Source organism: Caloenas nicobarica, chromosome 5 (genome assembly GCF_036013445.1).
Source record: "Caloenas nicobarica isolate bCalNic1 chromosome 5, bCalNic1.hap1, whole genome shotgun sequence".
Classification (NCBI taxonomy): Eukaryota; Metazoa; Chordata; class Aves; order Columbiformes; family Columbidae; genus Caloenas; species Caloenas nicobarica.
This window is the reverse complement of record NC_088249.1, coordinates 39492871-39518071: the sequence shown is the minus strand read 5'-3', so window position 1 is coordinate 39518071 and position 25201 is coordinate 39492871. Positions and strand designations below refer to the sequence as shown.

The window sequence follows — 25201 nt, the reverse complement described above, 5'->3', positions numbered from 1 at the left end:
TGAAATACTTTTTAAAAGATACTTAGCAAAGAAATTTTAATCAAATTTTTAAAAGCCTATTTCATTATTGTTTAAAGATAAACTTATGAACACAATTGTACTGTCAAAGTGTCATCTTCTTTCTTTGCTCACAAAAAACTATTGCCACCTTACTGGCGAGACATAATATCAAATTATGCTAACCAAGGGCAACAAAAGGTGAAAAACTGCATTTCTGGTTAAGAGGACATAGTTGAAAATGCAAGTTTTACAAGTAACTGAGGAAGAAAAGAGTTGTTGTACCTGACCACCTTAGATCTGTGGAAAGGAGTTGCAAAGTTTACTGCTAACAATTTCCTCTTAGGAAGGGAGACTTTATTGGTCTGATTCATATTGCAGCAAAGCTTGACAGGAGATACCTGCTAGTGTTATCTCCTGTTAATTGAACTGATGCGTAGAAAAAAATATCGTCTTAGAGGTAACAAAGTGTGATGTTATCTCCTGCTTAGTAAACAGAGATCTGTAAGACTGGATGCCAGAGACCCATTACCTTCTGACCGTGGCACATGAGAGGGAGACACAAGGTGCAACACTCCCAGGGTAATGTGGGCATACTGCCGGCATACAGATGAACACTCTTTCTGATTTTTTTATACTCACGCTAGTGTAACGAATGTGATGACTGCAAAGGGGAACAGAAAAAAACTGATGAAAATATAGATACACTGCTAGCCAGGTGCTAGCCAAGTGCTGCATTCTGTGTTGCTGAATAAATACCTTGGTATCTACAAGTACCAGTGTCTGGACTTGTAAACCTCTTATCATCCCAGCCATCCACACTCTTACGAGCAGACCTTCCTTCCATTTTTGTTCTTCTGGTGTTGAAGTGGCAGCTTTTCTTTTATACTTCCTCAAAGGTCATTAGCAAAGCCCATGGATGCCTCCGTCCCCCTCAGTATTTGATTTCTTGGTATCAGCAGCAAGCAGCATATTTTCCCAGATGAACTCAGTAGCTTAGCTGGGCTGAGTCCATACAACTTAAAAAAATAACATACTTCAATGATTGCATCTCTAAGACTCTTATGTTTAATAAGATTATACATACATACTTAATATTTGAATGGTAGCTATTACACTGTATCTATATTGATATATACAAGAGAAAACAAGATCTAAGAATGACCAGTTAAATGTATTTTCTTGAAAAAGACATTTATCTAAAACAAGTATGAAAATCTCATGAACACTGTATTTTGAATGGCATTAGGAATAAAACTGTAGCAGCAGCCACACACTGACCATCATAATGTTGCAGAAGCCAAAGGAGTTAGTGTCACAAGTTTTGTTGCCATCATGAACATCTGTGAGCTCGCAGTAGATTAATAAATGAAGACATGGTTATGGCCAAAGGCTAGGCTGTTAAACTTTTTTTCCGAACTCACTGAGTGTAGGATTCAAAACCTTAAGCGCTATCCTCAGCTTCAAGATATGCTTGGTAGGCAACAGTTTAGAGGGGAAGTCCAGCAAAAATGGATGCAGCCACATGATATTTATCAGACAGCTGACAAAAAAATCAGCCTATTATATGTTGATCACTGTGGGGTGGTCCATCGACAATGCAAACTCAGTGCAATGACAGCCAAACAGCTAAGTTCACTGAAGGTTAGACTTCTACTTAATAGATGGATACTGAGAAAACAGATGATGCCATGTACAGTTCTTCAATTATTAGACTTCCTTTTCCAGGTGTAAAAATTTTTGGTATCTGATTGACACCTTACTGTCATGAGCAGAGATCTGCAAATAAGGCGAGGCTTTGCTTAATCTCTGCTTTAAAGATCACATACTACCAAGATTTGCACCCAAATCTGGCATGAACATTTGTGAGGTTGAAATCTCATTCTTATATGGCTGTATACACAGATAGGTCCCTATAGTTCTATGACTGCCTTTCCATTCCCTAAAACAGTGGAGAGAATTTTTGAAAGTAATCATGATTTGTCAATGACTTTAATGTGATAAGCAGCATTAGACTTGAATAAAATACTTTTTTTTTTTTAACCAGCTAACGTGTTTCTTCTGTATGGATTCATGTTCTCTGAATATTTGTTAATCTGTTATCAAAACATTCGTATTTCTCGTTCTGATAAGATTTGTCAAAATATACTTTAAGAAAGTTTTGATGACTGAGGTGATGAAGAGTTTTTAAGTCGCTTCCTTCGTTCCACTGCAGTCCGCAAAGCCTGAAGAATTAAATCTTTATTATTCAGGATGTTGTAATCGCACAGGTTCAGCAACTTGTCGAAATTCTCTTCAGTATATGTAAGCAGACCAGTACAATAGGGACCAATAACGCTGGACACTTTTACTCTTCCCTGCTTCATCTCTGTGTGACTACGCTCCACATCTGAAGTAAAAACAGCAAAGTTCAACATAGCAATGTTCCTGAGGGGAAGACTCCTACCAGATAATGTAAAATACACAGTAACAGTCACAAGAAACTGAATTCCCTCAGGAAAATGGTTCAAGATTTAATTACTGTATAGATACTATACCTGCTGCACTAATAAAATCCAGTACTTTGCTGCTTGACTACAGTCACAGCTGATCCAGAATTGACTGGCAGAACACATTTTCTGTACAAAACGCTTTCCTCCATAAATTAAAGTTTTACAGGAGAATATCTCACTTTTGCAGATCTGGAATTTTGTATTTTTAACTTTTCCATGGGCTACTGAGATCAGAGCTTCTTATCTACCAACTGGTAGCAAATTACACCAGGAAGCTCCTGAATTGGGAATTCTCCCTCTCAGGTGACTGGGATTTTAAGCACATGCAGTAGGACAAATAAGATGATGATGAACTACATGAGGTCTTTTTCAACAAGCTCATACATGGAATTTTTTGTTCAGTTTTTGAGGAAAGCTTCCTGGATCCGAGAATTCCATTTTAATTTAGTATGGATACCATACTAAATTGGCAACAAGAAAATTAAAGTTGATATACACTGTAAACTGAAACTGTATCTGTAAACTGAAACTGAATTTGACAAGTAATTTTTCTGGTGAAACAAAGAGATGATTACATGTTCTATTGCTGAACTAGAGTAAATAACCTGGCAACTTTTCAAAAATGACAGGTATCAAAGCAACTTGTTATCCTAGCAAATCCTTTCCTCGTTATATATTTTCAGCACTTTCTATTCTCAGTTTTTTTCATGTAAACAAACAAGAGGATCTGGCTTTATTAACAAAGTAAACACAGTATCTCATTACAAGACCATGAAGTGACAGTGTTAGTTACCAGTGGCTGTAACTTATTAGCTGCCTCCTGTCCCAGATGCCAGATAATGGGTTTTGCCTCAAGCTACAACTATTCATGCATTTAGTTTTGACACTCTTAAATTCAATCTCTGATTAGTTGACCAACACTCTATTCATCACAACAGGGCTGGGAATATGATAATTTAGCCAACTGAGAAGCTTGACAGCCTCTTGTTTCGTAAAAGGGATTGATTCAATGAGTAAACTGGATGTGACAACCTCAAAAAATGATTGATTAATGCTGTTAACTTACTCGGTGCCTTATATTTTTGGAAGGTATCACACACCAGTGGGAAATAGACCAAGACTGGTGCCTCTAAGCTGTCCTCAAACACATAGCACTCCTTCAGGTGTTCCCGGTCCTCCTGGCTCAGCTCCGTGCTAGGGAATGGGATCCCCTGCTCCAAACAGTACTCTGAGAACATGTCCAGTGGCTGGTTCAACAGAGGAGAGTTGCAACACAAAGAGAGGTTGAAATAAGGTTACCAAGCACCATAACTGATATTTTGCTGCGCTAGGCAATCTGGGGTTGATTTATATGTTTACAAATCAAGCTAACTATGGACTAGAACAAGCATACCCTCTTGATTTTAATATATCCCGGGTAATAGAAATTTGGCTGATTTGCTGACACTGTACATTTTTAAACCAAGATTACTGTTTTCTGAATTTTATATTAAATTCAGATCATTTTTGTGATTTAGTGGGAACAGTAAAGGATTTGTATAAGGAAATTTTGATTACACATGGTATCTCAGATCAATGGTTCTTGTATGTTTGCATTCTGTACCTCTAACAATCAATGTCTTCATGTCCTCCTACAAATAAATTACATAAATTTCAATCAAATACACCCATCAATGATTCTTCAAACAGAGTAAAACAAAAACCTGACTGAAACTTATGCAAACACCAAGAGCCAAACCTAAAAGAAAAACTTCAAATTTTCCTTCAAAAATAGTAAAATTATGTTTTAACTAATTACATTGTAAAAGTTAGTTAACTAACTATTGCGGAACTTGGTACCACAATGACAAATCTGCACGGATACACAGAATAGGTAATCTTCTATGTGCCTGTGTCCGTGTCTGTCCCCAGAAAGCTACTGAAAATAGCCCCCATAAAGACAGTGACATTATGGTAACAGTGTTCAACGGTATCCATGATATGATCTTATATATATGAACTTAAAAAAACCCCACAGACTGTTTTGGGGGAGGCAGGGGCGAAGAAGAGGAGAAATGTGGTAATTCAGGTGCTGGAGTCATACAAGTAAAGAATCACTATTTCAAAACATCACTGCTTAAAAACATCACCCGAAGCTGTGATCCTCCGCTGTAATTTAAATGCAAAATGACATCCACTTCCCTCTCTGGCCTCATAATGGGTGGGCAGCTGGTATTGATGAAGAAAGCTGTATCTACCAGGTTGAGGTAGTCACCCGTTTCATTCAACTGGTTGGGAGAAGAATCAAGCACAGTGTCTGAAAGTCAAAAACGTATATTATCAATTAATTAATGCAGGAGCATGTCCATTTTTTTCCAAATTAGCACAACAAGGATAGAAACAAAAGACAGCCCACACTTATATTAGTCTTTGACACAAAGCCCACAGTTAAATATTTGTCTTTGACAAGTATCTTGACTCTGAGATCAGTAAGATCTGCATTTTCAGCTGGTGTAAATTCGTGGCTATTTAGCTTCAGTAGGAGCTGTAAGTCATTCTTGTGTGGCATTCCTGAGAAGAATAGAATTCAAGCAAGTCTGCTGTGGCTTCTCCAAGACAGAAATAAGACCAGCAGTAAATCATCTTGGGGTCAGCAAAACCAATTCCACAGACATATTAATCAAATAGTATTAATAAAAATTTGCCTTTATGCTAAAACTTATGAAATACTTGTCCTCAGCAAGTCTGAGAGTTCAAATCACCTTCAAAGATGCATCTAAAACAATTAATTATTACCTTTCCACATGCAAAATCTCTCATTCTCTAAGTACTTGTTATGTAGCTGCAAGCCCTTGAGGAAATTATGGTAAGTTGAAACCACCGGCCGTCCGGTCATCATTTCTCGAAGAGCATTGGAAAGGAAACCTTTGGGAATGGATAAGGAAGTTGTCTGCTCATGAGACTTCTTGGGCAGAGCAGGGTGTTCCTCTGTAGGAAGAATGAGAAGAGGGTTTATATTCGCGTTTGTTTAGAGTGCTCCTCTAATACTAACAAGGAAAGAGGGACTGAGCAGCCAAACCACCATCTCTGATGGAGTACATGCACTGTCATACAGATGGTTCCGGGCAGAGGTTGGTTTCAGTGTCACGGCATCGCCTTGTTATTCCATGTCTGGCCTCTCCCTCCCCAAAGGACTCATGGTAACCTTCTCATGACTAACAGTACTCCCCAGGGATATTACACCGTGAGCAGCACAATGTTTTTTCCTGTTTTCCAGCACAACTATTTATCTTCTGTTTTTCCTTCATTCCCAAAGGCTTGGTGTCCTCTAACCCAGAAACAGGACACAAAACCTTTACCAAATTTCACATTTCAGAGAGATGTGAAGACAATGAAGATGCAAGTGAAAAGTAATCCAAAAAACTAACCAATGTCATGTGCAGTGTCTCGGGTCCATCTGTGCCAGAAGTCCTCTGAATGACCAGAGAGGTAGACAGCATCCATAAAATTCTGGGAGAATATATTACTCCATGTTCCTTGAAAGTTTAAAAAAAAATAAAATTCCATACTTTATGTTACTTTGAATTTTTAGAGCACAGCTAGGTCAACCTACTTGGATTCAATCTCTGGTCATTTAAATTTGCACTGTTTAAGTTATAAAATGTTATGAATTTTAGTATGAATATCAAATCCCATGCCATTCTACATAATGTCTTGCTTATGACTAGGCAATTTTAGAAACTTGGCTGTTTAAAAAAGTCAGGCTGTGATTTTAGATACTTCAAAAGATGAGTCCTAATGTGTGTGTTCTGTTTTGGTCTAACCTAAGTAGTTCAGCAAATTAATTGCATTTCTCAGCAATTTGCTTCCTCTTTTGCCACTTTTGGCTGGTTCATTTGAGATTTAAATTTCATCAGGCACCTTATCTGTTGTACTAATATTGCTACTGGCAGACCAGTAGTTATTAGATGCAAACTCTGTGTAGCCAACTATGTGGTTATGAAAGTGAATTTTTTTCTGAGAAAATCACCTTCCAAGAAGCAGACGCGAGACTCTGGGATCTTCTTCATCAGGTGACCCATGAAGAACTCACTCCCAAAATCCTCTGAATGAACAAAGGCTCCATATTTCAGGAAACCGACCTCATAAGGTGTGAACTCCACCCACTCTGCAAATGCGGCATCATGAAGGACTTATTGCAGCCACCTGAACACAGCTAAAAGTAACAGCTTAGAGAATCAAAAGCTGGGCAGGAATCTCAGCAGCTGAAAGAGGCTGGGACGAGTTGATGGGGAAGAGCAGCAGTGGTAGCTCTCAAAGCTGCCACAAAACGCATCTCTACCCCTCACAGGGCAGCGTCTTTGCACATTGTGTGAGAACGCATGCTTTTCATCCAAGTCAAAACTCAGATGTGAAGACAGGGGAAAAGAAATTATTTGAAATATTTATAGCTTGGACTGATGGTAAAAGCTTTTGGCATTCATCCAGCATTAAAGGGAAACTCCTTAGATTTCTATAATTGTGTATAATAAACATTACCTTTAAAATCCAAAGTGCTAAAGTCATCCTTGACATTGAGGGACAGGTATATGGGCAGAGGATTCTGCCCCTGATTTACGGCCAGTTGCTGATCAGAGAGTTTGTGAGTACTTTCCTATTTATAAAGAACAGAAGTCATCATAAAAGATGAATATGATGCATGGACTAAATACAGTATCTAAGCATGGACTATGAATGAAAAATCTCCTAAACCTCAGCAGATTTTGTTCTGTGTACTTTGGTTGTTTGACCACACAAATACGTTCATGTGTTCTCTGCCATCAATCTTGACAAATCATTATCACTAATGCTTCCAGAAATTTTGGAATAGGAGATGGAGCAAAAATGTGAGAAATTTGTTTGTGCAGCCACTAGGATATGACTTGCTTTAAAGAAGGGTAAAGATATTCTGTGATTCTGTGATTTAGCTACCTTGGAGGTGCTGCAGATAAAAGTCAACCAAGGCCCATTTTATGCAATACAGAATCACAGAATGGTTGGGTTTGGAAGGGATCTCGGAGATCATCTAGTTCAACCCACCTGCTTAAAGCAGGTTCACCCAGAGCAGATCGCACAAGAATGTGTCCAGGCGGGTTTTGAATGTCTCCAGAGAAGGAGACTCCACAGCCTCTCTGGGTAGCCTGTTCCAGTGCTCTGGTACCCTCAAAGTAGAGAAGTTTTTCCTCATATTCAGTTGGAACCTCCTATGCTTCAGTCCGTGCCCATTGCCCCTTATCCTATCACTGGGCACCACTGAAAAGAGTCTGGTCCCATCCTCTTGACACCCACCCTTGAGATATTTATAAGCATTGATAAGATCCCCTGTCTCAACCTTCTCTTCTCCAGGCTGAAGAGACCCTGCTCTCTCAGTCTTTCCTCATAAGAAAGATGCTCCAGGCCCCGAATCATCTTCATAGTCTGCTGCTGGACTCCCTCCAGTAGTTCCTTGTCCTTCTTAATACAGCTTTTTTTGCTGCTATGGCTATATATTGCTATGCCTGACCTTAGCTCTATCGGAGCCACCTCTCCTCTGTATGTTACTAGAATGCTCATTTGATCTCAAATTAGAGATGGAAAATCAGGTTTATTAACACCTTGACTCTTTAGATGCTCAGACATTTCCCCCAGATGCTTATATTTTAGCCTTATCATGTTACTTTTCTTCTAAAAGGCCAAAGCAAAGACAAACCTCTCAGAAGTTTTGACAGCCTCTCCTGTATCTGAATCTAGAAATTCAGACATGAAATGCTAGAAATTCTCTGGAATAAGGGATGGATATATAATACCTGTTCATGTAGCATGCTGTCAATGAAGAGTCCCCAGAAATCTGCAAAGGACAGCTTGTGCCCCTCTTCCTTCCTTTCACACAGCTCCTCTTCATAGTATTTCATACGATCCAATGAGAAACACTGCAGCTTGCTCTTGGTTACATTTTTCCTGATATCACAAATTGGGTCTCTGAGATCCTTCTGTGACCAGTTTGCATCTTCATATAACTTTGCCATGGTCCTGGTAAAAAGAAACATAGTGTGGTTTGTCACTGGTACATGAAAACTCATGGGATTATATCACATATAAGCATTTTGCTTCAGGTTACACAAGGCCCTCACCCTTCAACTTTTACCTTGGAAGACCAGTTCAAAGCTCTGGCAGAATTTAGACTATACAACGATATTTCTTGCTGCAGGGAAACGTTCAGAATAATCCTAGCTTATTTCTGCTCAGAATCAAGAGAGTAATAAAGGAACACCCATAACTTCAGTTTTTGCTAGAATTACCCTTTGACTGTCTAGGTTCAAGCTGCAGTTTCTGTTTGAGGCCAGTTCCCTCAGCTGTTTTAGAAGCTGTGTGAAGCATTTAGCAGTTTAGCAGCAAACATTGCTCTGGATAAGTGCGAGAGCTCCCCTCCTTGGGCATGCAGCAGACAAGTCACCTCAGACCCTTGGCACACACAGGGCCATTCTGCTTGAGATTTCAGTTTCCAGAGTTCAGGTAGATTCCAGTCATCCCTTTTCATCCCCACCCCACTGCCTCTAGTTCCATCTCACATCTCTTTTTAGAGCAGCCCTCCAGAAGCAAAACATTTTAAAGCCCTAGCCCCCTGCAAGTCATGCAAGAAAGTCAACATTGTGTGTGTGACACTCTGTGTTTCTCAGGGCTTTTTGTTTAAATTCTCCCTTTCAGAGCTGCATAAGAGTTGAGTCCAACAAATGTATTACAAGATGATTTCTGAAGTGTTACTCACAATTAGATAACCCAAGAGATACACAAAGGAAGGGAAAATAATGTTTCCCTACTTTCATTTCTTTGTTGCTCTCAAGCATGCTTGGGGGTCAGGTCTGTGTCCTTTCAGAGATTCAGTTCCCCATGTCTCCAGCTGCATTGTTTCTCTTGCCTATTTGCAGCATCTTACCTGCCTCATGATTAACATCTGTTTTGTCTACACTGGTAATCGAAAGGTTTACTTCTCCCCCAGAAAGTAATCCTCATTTCTTACATTCCCAAGAAAATGCCAGCTTTTTGCCCTACCAGGTCCTGTTTAGTCCCTCATTCATAGCCATGAAGGATTTTCCATTCAAAAGAAAACACTGGAGCACCTCCATCCCCTACTTAACATAAGAATCATTTCTGCCAGGTAACTCTGGAAAAGGAAAAATGGAGCCAAGTCATATGCATTTTTCATCAAAAAATACACATTTCCCCTACGTTCTCTGTGTCAGGCATCGAGTTTATGACAGAAACAAGTCCAGCCTCCAGGGGAACTTGAAACCTATGGCACGGCAGAAATGCACGTATCTGAGCCACAGAACAGCTGTGGGTGGGTTTGTCACCTATGCTGAAGTGCAGGGAGATACTGGTAAACCATCCTGACTTGTGCTCTTTTTGTTTCTGTGCAATTATAGAAATACAGTAGTTCTCATTCAATTTGTCTCTTACAGCTAGAGGAGATAAGGGCTACCAGACTGAGCGGTGTTATGAAATGGGTGAGCAGCAAAAGCAAGCCCAAGAGCTGAGTCTCAGCATAATGCTGAGTAAGATAAGTCAGCAAGGCAATATGCTTCACCAGGTTATCAGTCTGCTAACACAAACAGCAAGCACAAGCCCAACCCTCCTTACCATGTTGTGGCAGATAAACCACTGATGTATGAGACACAGTCCAAAACACCTAACTCCTGGAGACCCAGAAGACTGCCAAACAGAGATATCACGGACCGTATTCCCCCTCCTGTGGTCATGAGTGCTACCACTGGCACCTGCTCAACACACAAAGGCACAGAAATGCTGATTACCAGATGAAATAGAGAAGTGATGGGTATGCAGAAAAAGTAACAGAAACACCCTGTTTCATGTAGGTTTGGACTCAATTCACTCTCATCATGGCAGTGCTTAGGTGTGTGTTTGGGTTGGATAAACTCTGGTTGGACTTAACATATGCTGAAAGCACCTTCCTGATCCATGATGCTTTGGTAAATCAGGAGCTGTAAGCATGGCTCTTGTATGACATAATCTGTCTTCAGATTTGTAAAGAGTATTTTCTGGATGTTTTTCATTTTTCCTCACTTCTTTCCCTCAAAAACACACTTTAAAATCCTGAGTAAAACTGAGTTCAGAAGAGCAGAGCAAAAGCTGTCTGCATAATTTTTTTTCTTCTAAGTTTAAATACAACCATTAGTATTCTCCAGGCAGATGGTGCCAAGCTTTATAGATTTATTTTAACATTCTCTTTGTCAGCTAGATTACCTCCCCCTTCCCTGACGTCAATGCTATATGCAATTTGGTCTTTTCTCAGGGATGCAGCAATTCTGTTAGCCATCCTCCCTTTGTCCCATACGTAGCCCTTAACAAAAATGGAGACAACATATTTATTCAGTTTTAGGAACGTATCTTGCCATTACCTTTAATGTTGTCTTCATTGCATTTTGCCGTCTACTTTGGGAGTTTTGGTTTTTGTTTTTTAATTAATGGAACACTTTATTCTCATTTAATAATAACAAGTCATATTCTACTTGTTATTTAAGTTTATGAGCACTTTGTTGACAAATGCTGTCGTGCACACAGCATCACGGGATGGGTGTGCTGGGAGCCAAACAGAGCAGTGGAGGAAATCCCATACAGGCATATTGTCCCAATTGCAGAAGGGTGTCTCCTTGACTCTTGCTCCAAGCACCACAGCTCCATAGGAGGTCACTGTCCTCCAGTAACAGAGCAGCTACCTTTGAGTCCAGGGATCCCCAGGAGAGGAGAAAGCAAGAGGTAACACATTGAAAAACACACAAGACAGATGCTGTTGCACCAGTGTGCTAAGGGAGAGTCACAGCCCTTCCCCTCTGAGAGTTGTGCAGCAGAGAAGGGGAGAGGTGTCAAACTGAGGAGAAATGGTCTCTGTCTCAGCAACCAAATTTCACCATGCTTGCTTGTACACACATTCATCTCAACAACTACATCCTTTGGGTGCCCCTGAGTGAGACTGGAGGTTGGCAGAGAATACAGGAGCTATAAGTGACCTCCTGACAGTTCCTCTTTTACCCTCTGTGCCAAAAGTTCTTGGATATGGTCTTAGGCACAAGTGACAGTCTGGCCTACACATTTTAGTCTAGAAGATGTGGAAGAGCTGTATGGGTAGTCATGCAAGTACATCGCATTCACTTTATTCAAAGTGAGACAGAACACCTTAAGTTCTGAAGATACTGTCCCACATACCTCATCCTCCTGCAGGTCTTCATCTAGCTGAAGAATATTTTTCAGAGCAGCTGCAACCACCTTCTTCCTTTTACAGATGAAATCCTGCTCCTCTGCGCATAGATCAAACCCCAGCCGCAAATCTAAATTCTTGCAACTAGAGCATAAGAACAGAACGAGACATGTTACCTGCAAGTCATTTCTAGAGCTACGGCTTGAGACGTCAAGCAGAAACAGCAACAACAATAAACCAGTTTAAAGAAAGGTTACTTCCTTGCACAGGGAGGTTCCTCTCTACAAATGAAAGAAGGTGTATGGATATTGCAAGCCCTATATTTCTGCCTTCTTGTGGAGATTTTAGACCAGAATCATGTCCTGAACTATTCCATACAATCATGAGGAAGTTAAAATGAATCAAATTCCCTGCTGATTAAAATCAAGAAACATAAGGGAATTCAAGCTGCTTCGCATTGAGCTCTGAAATTTGGACACCTCTTCATGTTCTCTTGCTCTGTATATGTTTCCTGAAGAGCAGGGTGGGCCTAAGAAGTTACACAAAATTAACACACTTTAGGCAAAATGAAACCCTAATCTGATCCTAATACCTTGTAAGGCTTATCTTTGCTGAGAACTTGTGCTGTAAATACTTGAATCAGAAGATGCCTCTTAAGTGGATCCCTTCATATCTGTACATGATTATGACCACCATGTGCATCATTAGTTCTATAACTTACATTTTCACAGGGCTACTGTTTTGGGGTTTTTTCAGCCAAAAGGTTATTTTGTCCCTTTTGTGACTCATATTTACTATTCAGTAAAACCTCTGATCTATCATCTCACTCTGCAAATTAGTGCTTGCAATGTAGCTTACTATTCAGTGGGGGGTAAAGTTGCCCTTTGGAAGATCACTGCAAGCAAGCTAATTACTGTCCACTTGTTTAATTGAAAAACGGCCTGCAGAGGACCGATAAATGGTAATTAACAATATTAGAAACATGTTAGAAATGTGTTACATGTTGAAAACATTGTGAACAGTTATACTCCATGACTGCCTACCATTTATTCTCTGCTGAACTCCTACCAACCAGTTCAAAAGCGTGTATCATTTTATTAACTCTTTCCCATATTTTAGTCTTTTTTTTTTTACAATCTTTATTTCTGGTTTTGAAATTAGCTAGTTTAAGCTGTAACTTCCTTCCGTCTAAAGATGATACTATGAAAGGATAAGAGATGGCCTAAGTAATAATTCAAAAGAAATAAAAGATTTACCCATCTTCTTCCTTCACAGACACCTCATAAGATTCACCCTGAGAATCAAGAATGAAAATATCATAAATTTTAAATAGAATTGGAAGTTTGCAAAAGCAAGTTTATAGCATTAACAATTATTCAGATATATAGTCTAGTGACAAATCTTTGGCCTATTCTCAGGCATTCTGCACACACTCATCACTAGATTCTGGCTTTTAAAATATTTCTAAAGTAATCAGCAATTCTGCCTATACTACTTTTCCCCTGAATATATATATATATATATATACACACACACACACTTTCAAGCGTATGCAGATCTGAGCATGCATATACTACACTAGTAAATTATTAATAACAGACCAGATATCACATATATATAGGTTGCTGAAATAATTCCAAATGCTGTCAAAGGTTACTCACTCTCATCACTGTCACTTCCTTTCCCAAGTCCAGAGGAGGCAGAGGCACAGCCAGGGGACTACTTACATCCATTTTTCTACTAGTTGAGCCATGCTGAATTGAAGCAGGAAAAAAATTGTTATAACAGGTAAAATTTACTAGACAAAGGCTAATTCATCAAGCTTCTCCCAAAAGTTACTTTAGCTATAATCACCATCCATAAGCAAAACATACACCACAGAAAAAATGCTCCTTTGGCAGAGTCATGTGCAGTCTGGGTTGACTGTGCTTGATGTAGTGGAACTTGGTGGTTTTGCTGCCTCCCTGGCTGCAACAAGGACCTATGGAAACGTCCTGGGTTTCTTCATAGGATCCTTTCACTGCAAACGTGAAGTCTCTTCCTAAGAACAAGAAGCAAACCCCAGAGAAATGTTAACTGCATCTAGCCCTGAAAAATAACAAATAAAAATGCCTCAAGTAAAGTTTCAGTCTCAGTGCAGTCAACATTAATTTGGGCCACAATGTTTTCCTCTCCCATAATCAGTGTGAGCAAGAAACAGACAGAATAAGCAGCGAAAGGCCAGGGCAGCTTTGCAGCTTCTCCCCTGCCGAGTGACGGAGAGCATGTGTTGGACCAGCGTTCACAGACCCAAGTTTCCACCATTGTCTTTCCACTCCTGATAGTTGTGTCTCCCCTCTTTTACTTTCTGTCCTCATCACAGGTATTTCTGTTCCACCACACTGCAGTGACGTTTCTGAGTCTCCCAGCCACCTCCACAGTTTCCCTTATGCTACACAGTCAATGCCATCTCCAGAGGATTCTCACTATTAGTAAGCAGGTTATTCAGTAAATGCCTCAATCCTCAAGCAACCCTGATGCAAATGGAGGACGCTAAAATGGATCTTTATCTGGATGCAGCTGCATCTTCTCTAGCATAAAAAGCAGTGACAAACGATTTAAATCAATAGCCTCACTTGTGTAAGGGGTCTTCATTTCTGTATCATCCACTTTTACTTCCAAACAGGAAACTTCACGAGACTGGAAGAGATAAGCAATAAAATACTGGTCATGGAAACAGTTCAGGATCCTCACCAAGCATCTAGGGGTCCTGTGAAGACACAGGCTTGGCCACAATGTCCTGTGAACATGAGGAAATTGCAGAGGCTGATTCTCAGCTTGTGTAAACCATGCAAACAATACTGTGGTCAATGGAGCTAAGACAGCTGGGCATCTGTCCCATTATATTTAAATATCATTAAATCTCAACAGTTAACACAATGCATTTTTCTCCCCATGTAGACCATGCATTAACTTTCATCTACAGAAGAGTGAGCTGAAGGACACCTACAACTCTGCAGAACAACTGAACACATGGGCCTGTACTTTCATGCCTTCAGGATGAAGCTGAAACTTCCCAAGAGACTGCTGCATAGGAGGAAGTAGCAGCACAGGGGCATCATATGGTACTTTGGAATGGTGTGAAAAGAGCCTTCAGCTCCAAGGTAGACATTTGGTAAGAAACTCTGCACTGAGACTGGATTCACTCCCTTCCCAAGTTTCCTCGTTACTGACATTTCATTGGTGAGAAGCTCACCAGCATTATGGCAGAGCTCTGGTCCAAGTCTCTCTCAACACAGAATGTGCTACAAACATGACTAAATTCAAAAAAGTACAACCATACCAGTACCTTATCTGAAAAAGAGTAAAGTCTGTACCTAAAGGCACACCCCTCAGTTCTTTCCTACTGTAAGAACATAAGTATAAAAAAAAATAAAACAATTACCACTAGTACGCCATTAGTAATGATGTTTTCAGATACATCTGGACTGAAAAGCAAAAAGAAAAAGGCTTATTTAGAGGTTTATGAACAATAATCGTTTAAATGCAAATAGATCTCTGAGCTCAGTTTTTCTAGCTTCCAAGTGCCATCAGCACTTCCATCTTTCACCTGAGTTTCACACTTGCTACCAGGCCACAGTCCCATAGACCCTAGAGACGCTCGCTGTTTCTTACCTCCTCCGATCAGCATCATCTGTTTTTAGGCTGAGTTACAAAATAAACACCCGCCCTCAACTATAACTAGTGAGACTGTCACTCAGGGAGGCATTTCACCAGATTCAGAAGAGAAAAGCAAACATGGGGAAGATGCTGAGATGGAATGTCTGAGCACAGGTACATGGAGCAACTTCTCTCACGTTGCATTACCACCCTCTAAAATGCGAAATTTTCTGATGACGAATCCTGTAACATTTAGGCTTTACTCACATGTTTTCCAGCAGAAATTCCACTTCTAGTTCTTCCTGTTTCTGAAAATAAGATTTATTTTTCATTTAAGGAAAATGAACGAATAAATTTTTTCCTTTGCTAGAGCTCTGATGATTTTGTATAACCCTCCCTTGCAAGGTTTTGCTATGCCCACACCCTCTGCATCATAATGTAAATGGATAGAGCCTTCTTTGGCCACCCCTTTGTTTCATATATCTCCACTGCTCTACTGGTTACACACCAACTGTCCCCCGCAAAGGAAGAGGAGAGTAGGTATCATGGAATAGGGGGTGAAGGTCCCGTTATTCATTTATTAGTAGGATAAGACATGGGTCAATGGATACCGAGGAAGGGAAGTGAATGATGTAGGAGAACATACTCAAGAATAAATGTAGCCAGGTAGTGAGTATGTCGGGCTTAAAACAAAAGAATCTGCAGGGTATCGTGACTAAACATTAAAAGAGACCAACTTGGGAAATGAAAATTGCCAGAGTGAAGGGAAGAAGAGAGAAAAGGGAAGACTGAAGCTGTGAAGGGGAATAAGGGAAAGAGCTCACGAGGGTCAAATCAAGGTGAAAAAAAGGGGGAAAGCATAAGAGCATGGAACAGCAATAGAAGACAAGAGTAACACATGAACAACACAAGAGGGGATGAATAATTGCATTATTTTACTGTAGCCATTTCCTGGATCAGTCTGTATGGGACACAGCCAATCCAGGAAATACCATACAAAATCACATATCTGAGAAATCTCTTAGACCACCCACAGGGAGGAAAACACTAATTAGTGGAAGATATAAATCTCTTTCTGACAAGTGGCGGTAAATTTTTTCATCCCTATTGAGAAGAACTAACCTTTACTGCCAAGCAACCCTTCAGTCTGACTGCACAGCATACTTTAACTTTGTGAAGAGACTGTGAAATCATGCAAACTCTGATAACGTAGCTGCTGAGGTAAAATCATCATTACAGTAAAGGTGAAAAGTGTGTATTTTTGTATTTAGTAGTTCTTGTCAGTAAATGAGACATCTCAGGTGGCTTCTCTGATCTGTGGCAAGCCACCCAGCAGCGGGTGCTTCTCCTTGCTTGTTTCTCCAGAGTTTCAGTTTCATGAGAATTAAGGTGGTTGCAACAGTTTGTAACAGAAGGCCAAGGGGTGCATTTTAGAAAGCAGTCACTGTACAGAGATGCAAGACAGACTTTTATCAAGTACTAGATTGTGACCACTCTGTACTATCCAAATTCACTGATGGTCTGTTCCAACTTTGTCCAAAGAACAGCAGAAACAATGTTTGGGAGACCCTGGCTAATAACATCTGCCTAATTGTGCCTGCCTTGAGTTCCCATCTTTCTTATGCTACTGTACATACACTCACACAAGTTATATTTCTATTAAGTCCCACTCACATTTTTGTGGGTGAAAAACCTGGAGCAAAACAGTGGAAAGACTTGTTAGACCACACAGTGAGGAAGAGGAACAGCAGGAAGCAGCCCTAATGCTCGACATTATCCATCCAACCTCCTCAGTCCTCTTTTGAGATACCTTGGTAGATGAAAGAAATCATTATGGGCAGAGGTGGCAATACTGTCTATTATTAAGATTACCCAGCATGTCCCACTACTAAGTCACTTTTTTTAAAAAAATGAACCCTAAGTGCTGTAAAAATCCATGTACAGACCATAATCTGTGATGCTTCATGGGTGGCCTGGGTAGGAGTCATTATCCGAATAAATACAGCTTGACCAAGACATTCCTGAGACACAGCTCACTGTGTCTTATCTCCCCAACTTCCACTTTGCTGAGCCAATGGGTTAAGCCAACTCTGCAAATGCCTCAGGGCAAACTCATGGCTCAAATCACAGCTCAAATGATCTCAGTCACATGAGGTTTATTCTAAGGAAGGCTATAGCCATCTGGAGCAGGTATATTGAAATATTTATTAAGGATTTGCTTTCTAGAAGAGCAATTAATAAACACTCTTCGAAGTTATAGTAATATAAAGAACAGGCAAGAGTGTTTTCTGGACAGCCTGTCTGACACAGTAGTTTAGAAATGAACAGAGCACACAGAGTTCCTAAGAACTGTGAACTCAAGCCCTCATCAGAAGTGTGAAAAAGTCCTGGAGTCTCCTGCTACACAGCCTATAAGCAGAGAAGATGTCATATTTTGGGGAAAGTAATCTGAGTACATGTTTTGCTCTCTTAAAGATGGTGTGATTTCCCAACCTGTTCTCTCAGCAACTTCACCCACCAAACATTTCATAAGAAGCTCTTTATCCCCTCTTTAATACAACCAAACACAATATTCTTTGAGACATATGCGGCAAATAAGACTCCTGGGCCACACATAGACCTAGAAGAAAAGAGGGGATTCTCATTCATCGAGCCTTATCCATTCTGTGCTGGCTCAGCCCCCCATAAAAGAAATTTGTAATCCTGTAACAAAAGATCATAAACAGACTTCCTGAGAGTTTTTAACTTAAAAAAAAAAAAAAAAGTTATTTACCAGAAGGAGGAGAAAAAATTGAGATATTTTCATATTTTCATGAGAATATGTAATCATTTACCAAGCATATTGCCATATTGCCTGAAAGCATAAGACAGAATCCCTGGTGAAGCTGAGAGGAGGTACCCCTGTGAGAGCTAATGGCCAAAGGGTTGGGGCAGCTGCCAAGAAAGGGGATAAGGTTTGTTCCCATCCCAACTCTGTCAGTCCCCTACAACAGTGACAAGATCTCTAACCATCAGCTTCTTCATTTTTGACACTTGCTCTGTTTTTCTCAAAAGACATTTTTGAGATGTCAAAAAAAAATTCAGACTAGGAAAGCCATTTTGCATCTAACTGCAATAACAATAGCAGGTGACTCTTTCTGGTCCCTCCTAAACCCCAAGCATTTAACTTTGTGCTTTAATGAGGTCCTCTTAATGAAGTCATTGTGTGCAAAAGTGACTCTAAAGTTTAATATAGGAAGTAACTTGGGAAAAAATCTAATCCAGAGTATTATTTTATCTATCCACTTAATTTCACTCATCTTTTCATTTCTCACCTCTGGATTCAACTTAAAATTCAGGTGAACTTTTTCTCCTGGTTGGATTTTAGCTACATCAAAGCAAACAGTCAAAAGCTGGTCGTCTGGTGTGAAAGTGTCCTCATCGCAGACTGTCAGCTCCAGGACGTTCTGAGAAGAGATGCAGAGAAGGATACAAATGCCATATTCTGGGACTACTGAGCCCAAAAGGAAGGTCTAGCAGGAGTCAGCATGCAGCCACCACATTCAATGCAGACAGACTCCTGTGATGGCATGGAGCTCAGATGGCTGCAGCAAACCTCTGCTCAGTTACACAGCCCCTGGGGCTCAGCCTACAAAGTCGGGGACTAACCCTAGCAGAGGTAAATCATCAGACTGGGCAATGAGCAAGAGCTCATAAGAAAGGCAGCATGACAAGCGTGATGCTAATATGCAATGGACAGAGTGGAGATTACACCTGTTTTTTATCATGATCCTTGATCTGTGGATTCAAAATTACTATCTATAGAAATTTGAGCATATCAGCAGCAAGTAACAGAGGACAAACCCTTAGCCCTTTACAAAGGGAAGATAAAGTGCATTAAATCTTGTCAAAAGATTTTAAGTTAAATTGCCGTGATCTCCCTTGCATTTTCTCAAGGGTCAGATTAGCCACAGCTGTGCAAGAACATGCACTACTATTATGCCAAAGGAAACTGACTCCCTGTCTAGATCTTGTATCACCTGCACTTGACTTTATGCCAGATGATCCATAATCCTTTCAGTTTACACTAATTCAAACCATGGGATGGGTATGATTCTGTTATAAGTCTATAAATCAGACATGGGTTTGATTTCTTATAGCCTACTAGGCTTTTGAAAATGTGCTTGTTTAGTGATGTAATGGTTGGTATTAAAGGCTGGGGTTTTTTTCTTTCTTAAAAACAGCATTGAATATGGTACCTCTCATAATTTACAATGTCATTGTTACTGTATAAAGCAAATATTACAAGCTCATGGCAACATACAGCAAAAATGCCTTCAAGGTTGCATGTAAGAAAATATTACTTAAACTCTAAGGAGTTTATAAAACCTCTCATCCAATTCCTGGAGTTATAGTGCTTAAAAGATAACAGAGACCCGTCAGGGCACCAGAGAATCTACACCCAGGCTTGTATATTTGCTTTCTGGTAGGAGATGGCTCCTCTCATGCTGTCTCTGATGCTTTCTGCATCTTTCTATTGCCACCCTATTCCTCTGCATAACTGAGTTCAAGCCTCTGTGTGAGCCTCAAGGCTCTCATAAAGAGTCTGCATGCAGCAGGCGAAGACATCTCCTTTAGAAAGCATCTGCCCACTATCACAAGTGCAGACCCTACCTTTACTTCACTTTGGATCATGAAGTGGAAGGTTTCATTCCAGACAGGGTTTCTGCAGTTACGTACAGTTCTTGTCCGGGCTTCCTGACATGAAGCTGTTGGCAGCCACAGCTTCACGTAGCAGTCAGTTAGGGTCACTGTGTTAAGAAAAAGATGTATGGAATTAGTACAGCTATACTTTTTTTATTATGCCTTTTGCCCAATCAGGGGAAAAAAATATTAACTTTTGAGGTGTCCTAAATATTTCATTAGACACAAAGGAAAACATTCCACATTTAGAGTTATTTAACTTTTCTATGTAAATTCATGTCAATTCCAAAAAAAAAGGTCAATTTTAAACCACTACTACTCTTTAGTAACAAAAGCCAGAGTATTCAATTTCAATAGCACTAAACTGAAACATTCTGGCTCTTCTCATTCTTTAGTTCTGTTTTCAAATATTTGCCAGACTCCAAGTAAATTCATATATGACTTCACTTCCTGAAACTTCCACTTTTTATTTTAAAAAATAATAATAATCTGGTTTGGGGGATTTTTTTAATCTAGTCCTAGTTCTAATGTACAAGTCATTCACAGTGAAATAGCACTGAAGAGACAAACACAGCAGCACTCAATACAACCAGTAATTTTTCCTCTATCTTTCACAAAAAGATGCCCCTTTCAGAAGGGAAATCAGCAACCTGTGGATAAAGAGACACTGAAGAGTTAAGGAATGAAAAATATCACAGAGCGACCAGTAAAGGGAAGGATAACTTCTTTCCCAACGTAGAATTTCTATTCTATTTCTTTTCTATCGTCAACTGTTTCCTAACCTATTGTAACTGAGTCTAAACAAAAACAGATACAACTTATTCAGCCAAAACACTGAGACACTACTGTAATCCTAGCAGCAGGTGTACAAGAGGATTAAATTCAGGTGACAGCGACTTTTCTTGCTAACCTGTAAACACACCATCATTGATACTTACAGAGATCTGCTTTGCGGAGATTTCTCATGCTTATGATTTTTACAGTAAACCAGCACAACCGAGGCTCTTCTGGCTGCAGAACGATGAGAAAAATACCTTAATTATTAGCAAATAACTCAGATAGCACTAAGACCACCTATCATATGGCACAGCAAAGAGGAAGACACCTGGGAAGTAAGTAACCATAGGCCATTCTCATATTAATGCACTGAGTATGTTTTCATTTTAGTTATTTGAGACAACTTCTAAGAGGGAATTATTGTGGTACCATATGATGTCAGATTCCAGATTTTTTTTACTAACCAGTTGTGTTTAACACTAGGGGGTTTTTAATGATTTAGGTTTTGGAGGTTAAGTTTCAACGCAGGGAGTAGTACAAAAATACCACAAGATATTTTTCACAAAAGAAGTCATTACATAATTTCCCTTACAAAATCCAGCTACCTTCAAGCTACAGAGTTTGCTCCTCAAATTTCAAGCTGACTGAGTGCAACAGCTGACAGCAGAGCACTTCCCACTGTGCCAGCTTGGAGACCACAGGATGTCCTTCCTCCAGCAGGGTGGCTGCCCACCTGCCACGTAACATTACTGCACAACAGAACAGATGCTCTCCATCTTATAAGGCCCCAATTAAGGTATCACTGCTAGTGGCTGTTGTGGCTGTGGGATACACAACACCATAACATCCTGCACCAAACCAAAACACATGACCCTCAAAAGGAAAAAAATAAAAAAGAAAAGAAAAAAAAAAATAAAAAGGCTAAAAGAGGGAGAGAATGGTTCTAGAAGTGAAAAGCCCAGTATGAGACCCCAGAGCTCTTCAGTCCCACCAGCAGGAGAAAGGCTGAAATCAGAGGCTTGGGGTCAGCATTCTTACATGTCCCCATGAGGCAGATCTAGCATTTCAGTACAAATTTGATATGACGTAAGGCAGAAGAATCTGTGGTTTGGGTGGGGTTTTTTGGCTTTGTCTGAGTAAAGATAGCCTGTCATCTGTAAATAGGGTCTGCATTAATTGAAACGAAACCACATTAGCACAACATACAGAACTGATATATGTACATAAACCGGGAGCTGGAGGAAGACCAGAACTGAAGAAAGCATGGATCAAAAGACTCTAAACAATGTAAGAAAATGGAAAGCTCCAAATACAAGCTGAATCACATTTCTGATAGGATGAGAGTAAAATGGCCAGTGTGTTAGATTATGTAGTAAAACCAAAGAAGCCAGAATAAAAGTTGTAATTGCATATGAATGCATACACACACACACACACACAAAAGGTATTTGAGAATACTCTAGCTTATTCAGAACTTTTGCAAGAAGAAATTATTTAAATTATTTTTAAAATATGTTCACATGGAAGAATACTAGGCTGACCTCGTTGATTTACCAAGGAGAAGCACTGATGTATAACAATATATTGACATCCCATAGTGTAGGTCTCTGCACAGGAATATCTTGAAGGCTACACAACTCTATTTTTTACTTTCTCCCTCCCACTCCCCATCACAGCTACACCAACCCAATACCTGGTTAGAGGAAAGGCAAGACAATCTTGAAAACATCAGAAGTAAAATACTACATACAGAAGCAGTAGCTTCATTAATTAAATTGAAAGGAGCAATTAAACTTTCAAAGCATCACGATTTCTGAGAAACTGTCTCCTTAGGACCTCCTGGTGTACCTCTCATTTTGTTATGTCAATCTCCTAACAGATTAACCACCTCAAAAGCAGTAAGTCACCAGGCCAGACGCTATTTAGAGCCCACTGGAAAATTCCAAACCAAATAGTTTTCTCTCAGAAAGTGTCATTTGAACAAAATCACCAGGTTTGGAAGAAATCCATCAACCTCCGCAAAATTGTTGCCAGTGGTGTTCCTGGAGCTAAAGAGAATGACCAGAGTAGATAATTAGAATTGCTGAAAGCTCAACTTTTCACCCCAAATGCAGAGGATTAACTCTTCATCCTCAGCTTTAGTGGCATCCATAAACAAGAGTTTGGAGAAAACTTATTCATGAGACAGCTGAAGGACCAAGAAAATACACAGATGCAAAATCAATTATTATTCCATAGTGCTAGCAGGTAGTGAGTTCACTGCTCTCTCAGATCTACCGAAGAGTTAGACTCACACTTCTGCACTGAATACAGCTAAAGAGCAGATTCAGAGCTGGGAGGGGGAACCACCATGTTGTACAATTTTGTTATTTTTTTAAGCTATCATTTAATATCATTTAAACCAGCCGTTACTCAGAAAAGGGAATAATTTTTTACGTATCCAGTGTGTACCAGATTCAGTACCTTCCAACACCTTTCTACCAGTTCAGTTTCATCAAAATTAGCATTCAGAATTATTTGAAGTAGCAGACAATGATCAGTCTCCATAAAGCACAGGGAAAAAAAAAAAAAAGAAGACGACTGAGCTTGGGGTGTTATGAGGTGTGACTACCATCATATAGTGAGGTCACAGTAAAATGAAGACTAAAATCCAGCTCTCCTACTTCGTCGCCCAGCATCTAAACCACAAGGTCATCACCTTCCTCAATTTCCCAACCTCCAAGTCATAGTGAATATTTTTCTGCTCTAGAGAGCACACTCGCAGAGGAAACAAATACTCCTGTAACTAACCGTTAAAAAAAAATCTTGTCTCATAATTACAGTTACGTTTAGGGAAAGATGGGAAAGGCTGATGGAAGACTGCAGGTAGCACAGCCATTGTTCATGCCCCGCAGCCCTCCCCCTGCAAACCAGAAGCTGCCTTCTAGACAGTACCTTGTCTTCAGCGCTGTAAGGTCTTTCATGATCCTTCCTCCTAATTCCAATCTTCCCGTGTGGGTTTGCTTGGACGAACTGGTCCTGGAGACAAGGAGCCAAGAGAGGGACCAGCAATGAAACCTGGCAGTCAACAACTCCTAGTTTTCAGTTTCTACTCAGAGTCACCACGGCAATAGCAAGGGGCCCTACCAGTTCTCCTCTTCTCGATGGGATGCATCTCCATCTTACCAAGACCATCTGTCTGCTGCTCTTACTAATACAGCTGCCCATTACAGACCCGTTTGACATTTAAGGATCAAAATTCCCTGAGAATTTGCTTTTGATGAATCTCAACCAAGACAGCCAAACAGATCCTCCCACCCACCACTGATTTTTCCCTTACCAAAGGTGAACAAGCTGATGATTCCATTAGTATCTCTGTCTCATGAAAGGCAACACTATAATGGTCCAGTCTGTATGTCTCACAGCTGGCAGGTGCTCCTGGACCACGCTATTTTCCAACCAGCTGAGGCAGGGAAGAAAAGCTCTATAGATTGACTCATAGCTCCGCCTCCCACTAATTTCCAAAGCACAAATTAGGCACTTGTTCTCTGCCACATGAAGATTTTTTTTCCTTTTTCTTTTTCTTTTCTTTTTTTTTTTAAACACAACAGTGATTTATGGAAAAGGAGGAGATGGATCAAACGTTTTATTGAAGGCTAATCCCAAAATAAAATAGTTATCCACCACCATAAGTTTTGAATAACCACACACAGAGGGATATCCTGGGGTAATTGCAACCCTCACAATCTAGAGAAGACCTACCAGAACATTGCAACTACTGATACCTACTGCTACTTTCTCTAGTCCTAAAATTCATACCTGCACTTCGGCAGCATCAAGTGGAGTGATCTGAACATGTGAACGGCAATATTCCAGTTCCCATCAGCTCCTCCAGCCAGATGTGCTACTGCAAGTGTTTTCGCCAAGTTCACTGCAAATGATAGCCACAGAGTGCAGGCTGGCTCTCATGGGCCGTGGCAAATAGCTAAAGAAAGAAGCTTGTAGCTTCACTTCTCTCTTATTGCTGTTATATAAGGGATGTTATGGTGCAAGGAAAGCCAGCGGGAGCTTTCGTTATTGAAATGCTTTTCAGTGAAAGTGCTGCTTTCAACTAAATTATGTTAGAAACGCATATAAGCTTTAAAACAAATATCTACATAATTTTTTTTCCAAAATATTTAAACATCCATGTTAAAATTGTCACGTTTGTTCTCTTTTTCATTTTAGAATAATTTCACATTTTTTTTCTCTAATAACACTCAATACATAATAGAAGTACCTACCACCATTATTAAAATACTAAAATATGACAGAAGCCAGTTATTGCGTTAAACATTTTTTAAATCACTAAAAACAGCTGCTATTCAATAGCAAGAAATTATAGTTAAAATTAGTTTTTGAAAAAAATGTTTGTTTCATTTTT

The 25201-nt window shown here is 39.9% G+C and overlaps 1 protein-coding gene across 1 annotated transcript; it reads right to left on the bottom strand.

Annotated features, from left to right (window-relative positions):
• Positions 1-2147: 2147 nt before the first annotated feature.
• LOC135989937 (cytosolic phospholipase A2 epsilon-like) lies at positions 2148-24145 on the bottom strand. Its single transcript, XM_065637067.1, has 21 exons — positions 24119-24145; positions 23734-23817; positions 20961-21033; positions 19993-20129; positions 18654-18785; positions 15607-15647; positions 15125-15167; positions 14316-14379; positions 13575-13741; positions 13362-13454; positions 12957-12994; positions 11709-11844; positions 10125-10261; positions 8294-8516; positions 7008-7122; positions 6499-6636; positions 5897-6004; positions 5265-5456; positions 4619-4785; positions 3556-3736; positions 2148-2386 (listed from the first exon to the last, which is right to left on the bottom strand). The coding sequence occupies exons 1-21, from the start codon at positions 24143-24145 to the stop codon at positions 2148-2150; spliced, it is 2535 nt and encodes an 844-aa protein (XP_065493139.1).
• Positions 24146-25201: the final 1056 nt, after the last annotated feature.

Excerpts from the sequence above, each read along its gene's own strand:
- LOC135989937 (XM_065637067.1), bottom strand. The coding sequence starts at position 24,145 with ATGGAATCATCAGCTTGTTCACCTTTG. Across the intron at positions 13,455-13,574 it reads AGGAGCATTTTTTCTGTGGT|CATGGCTCAACTAGTAGAAA; the intron begins GTATGTTTTGCT and ends GCTTCAATTCAG. Across the intron at positions 11,845-12,956 it reads TCTGTGAAGGAAGAAGATGG|TTGCAAGAATTTAGATTTGC; the intron begins GTAAATCTTTTA and ends CTTATGCTCTAG.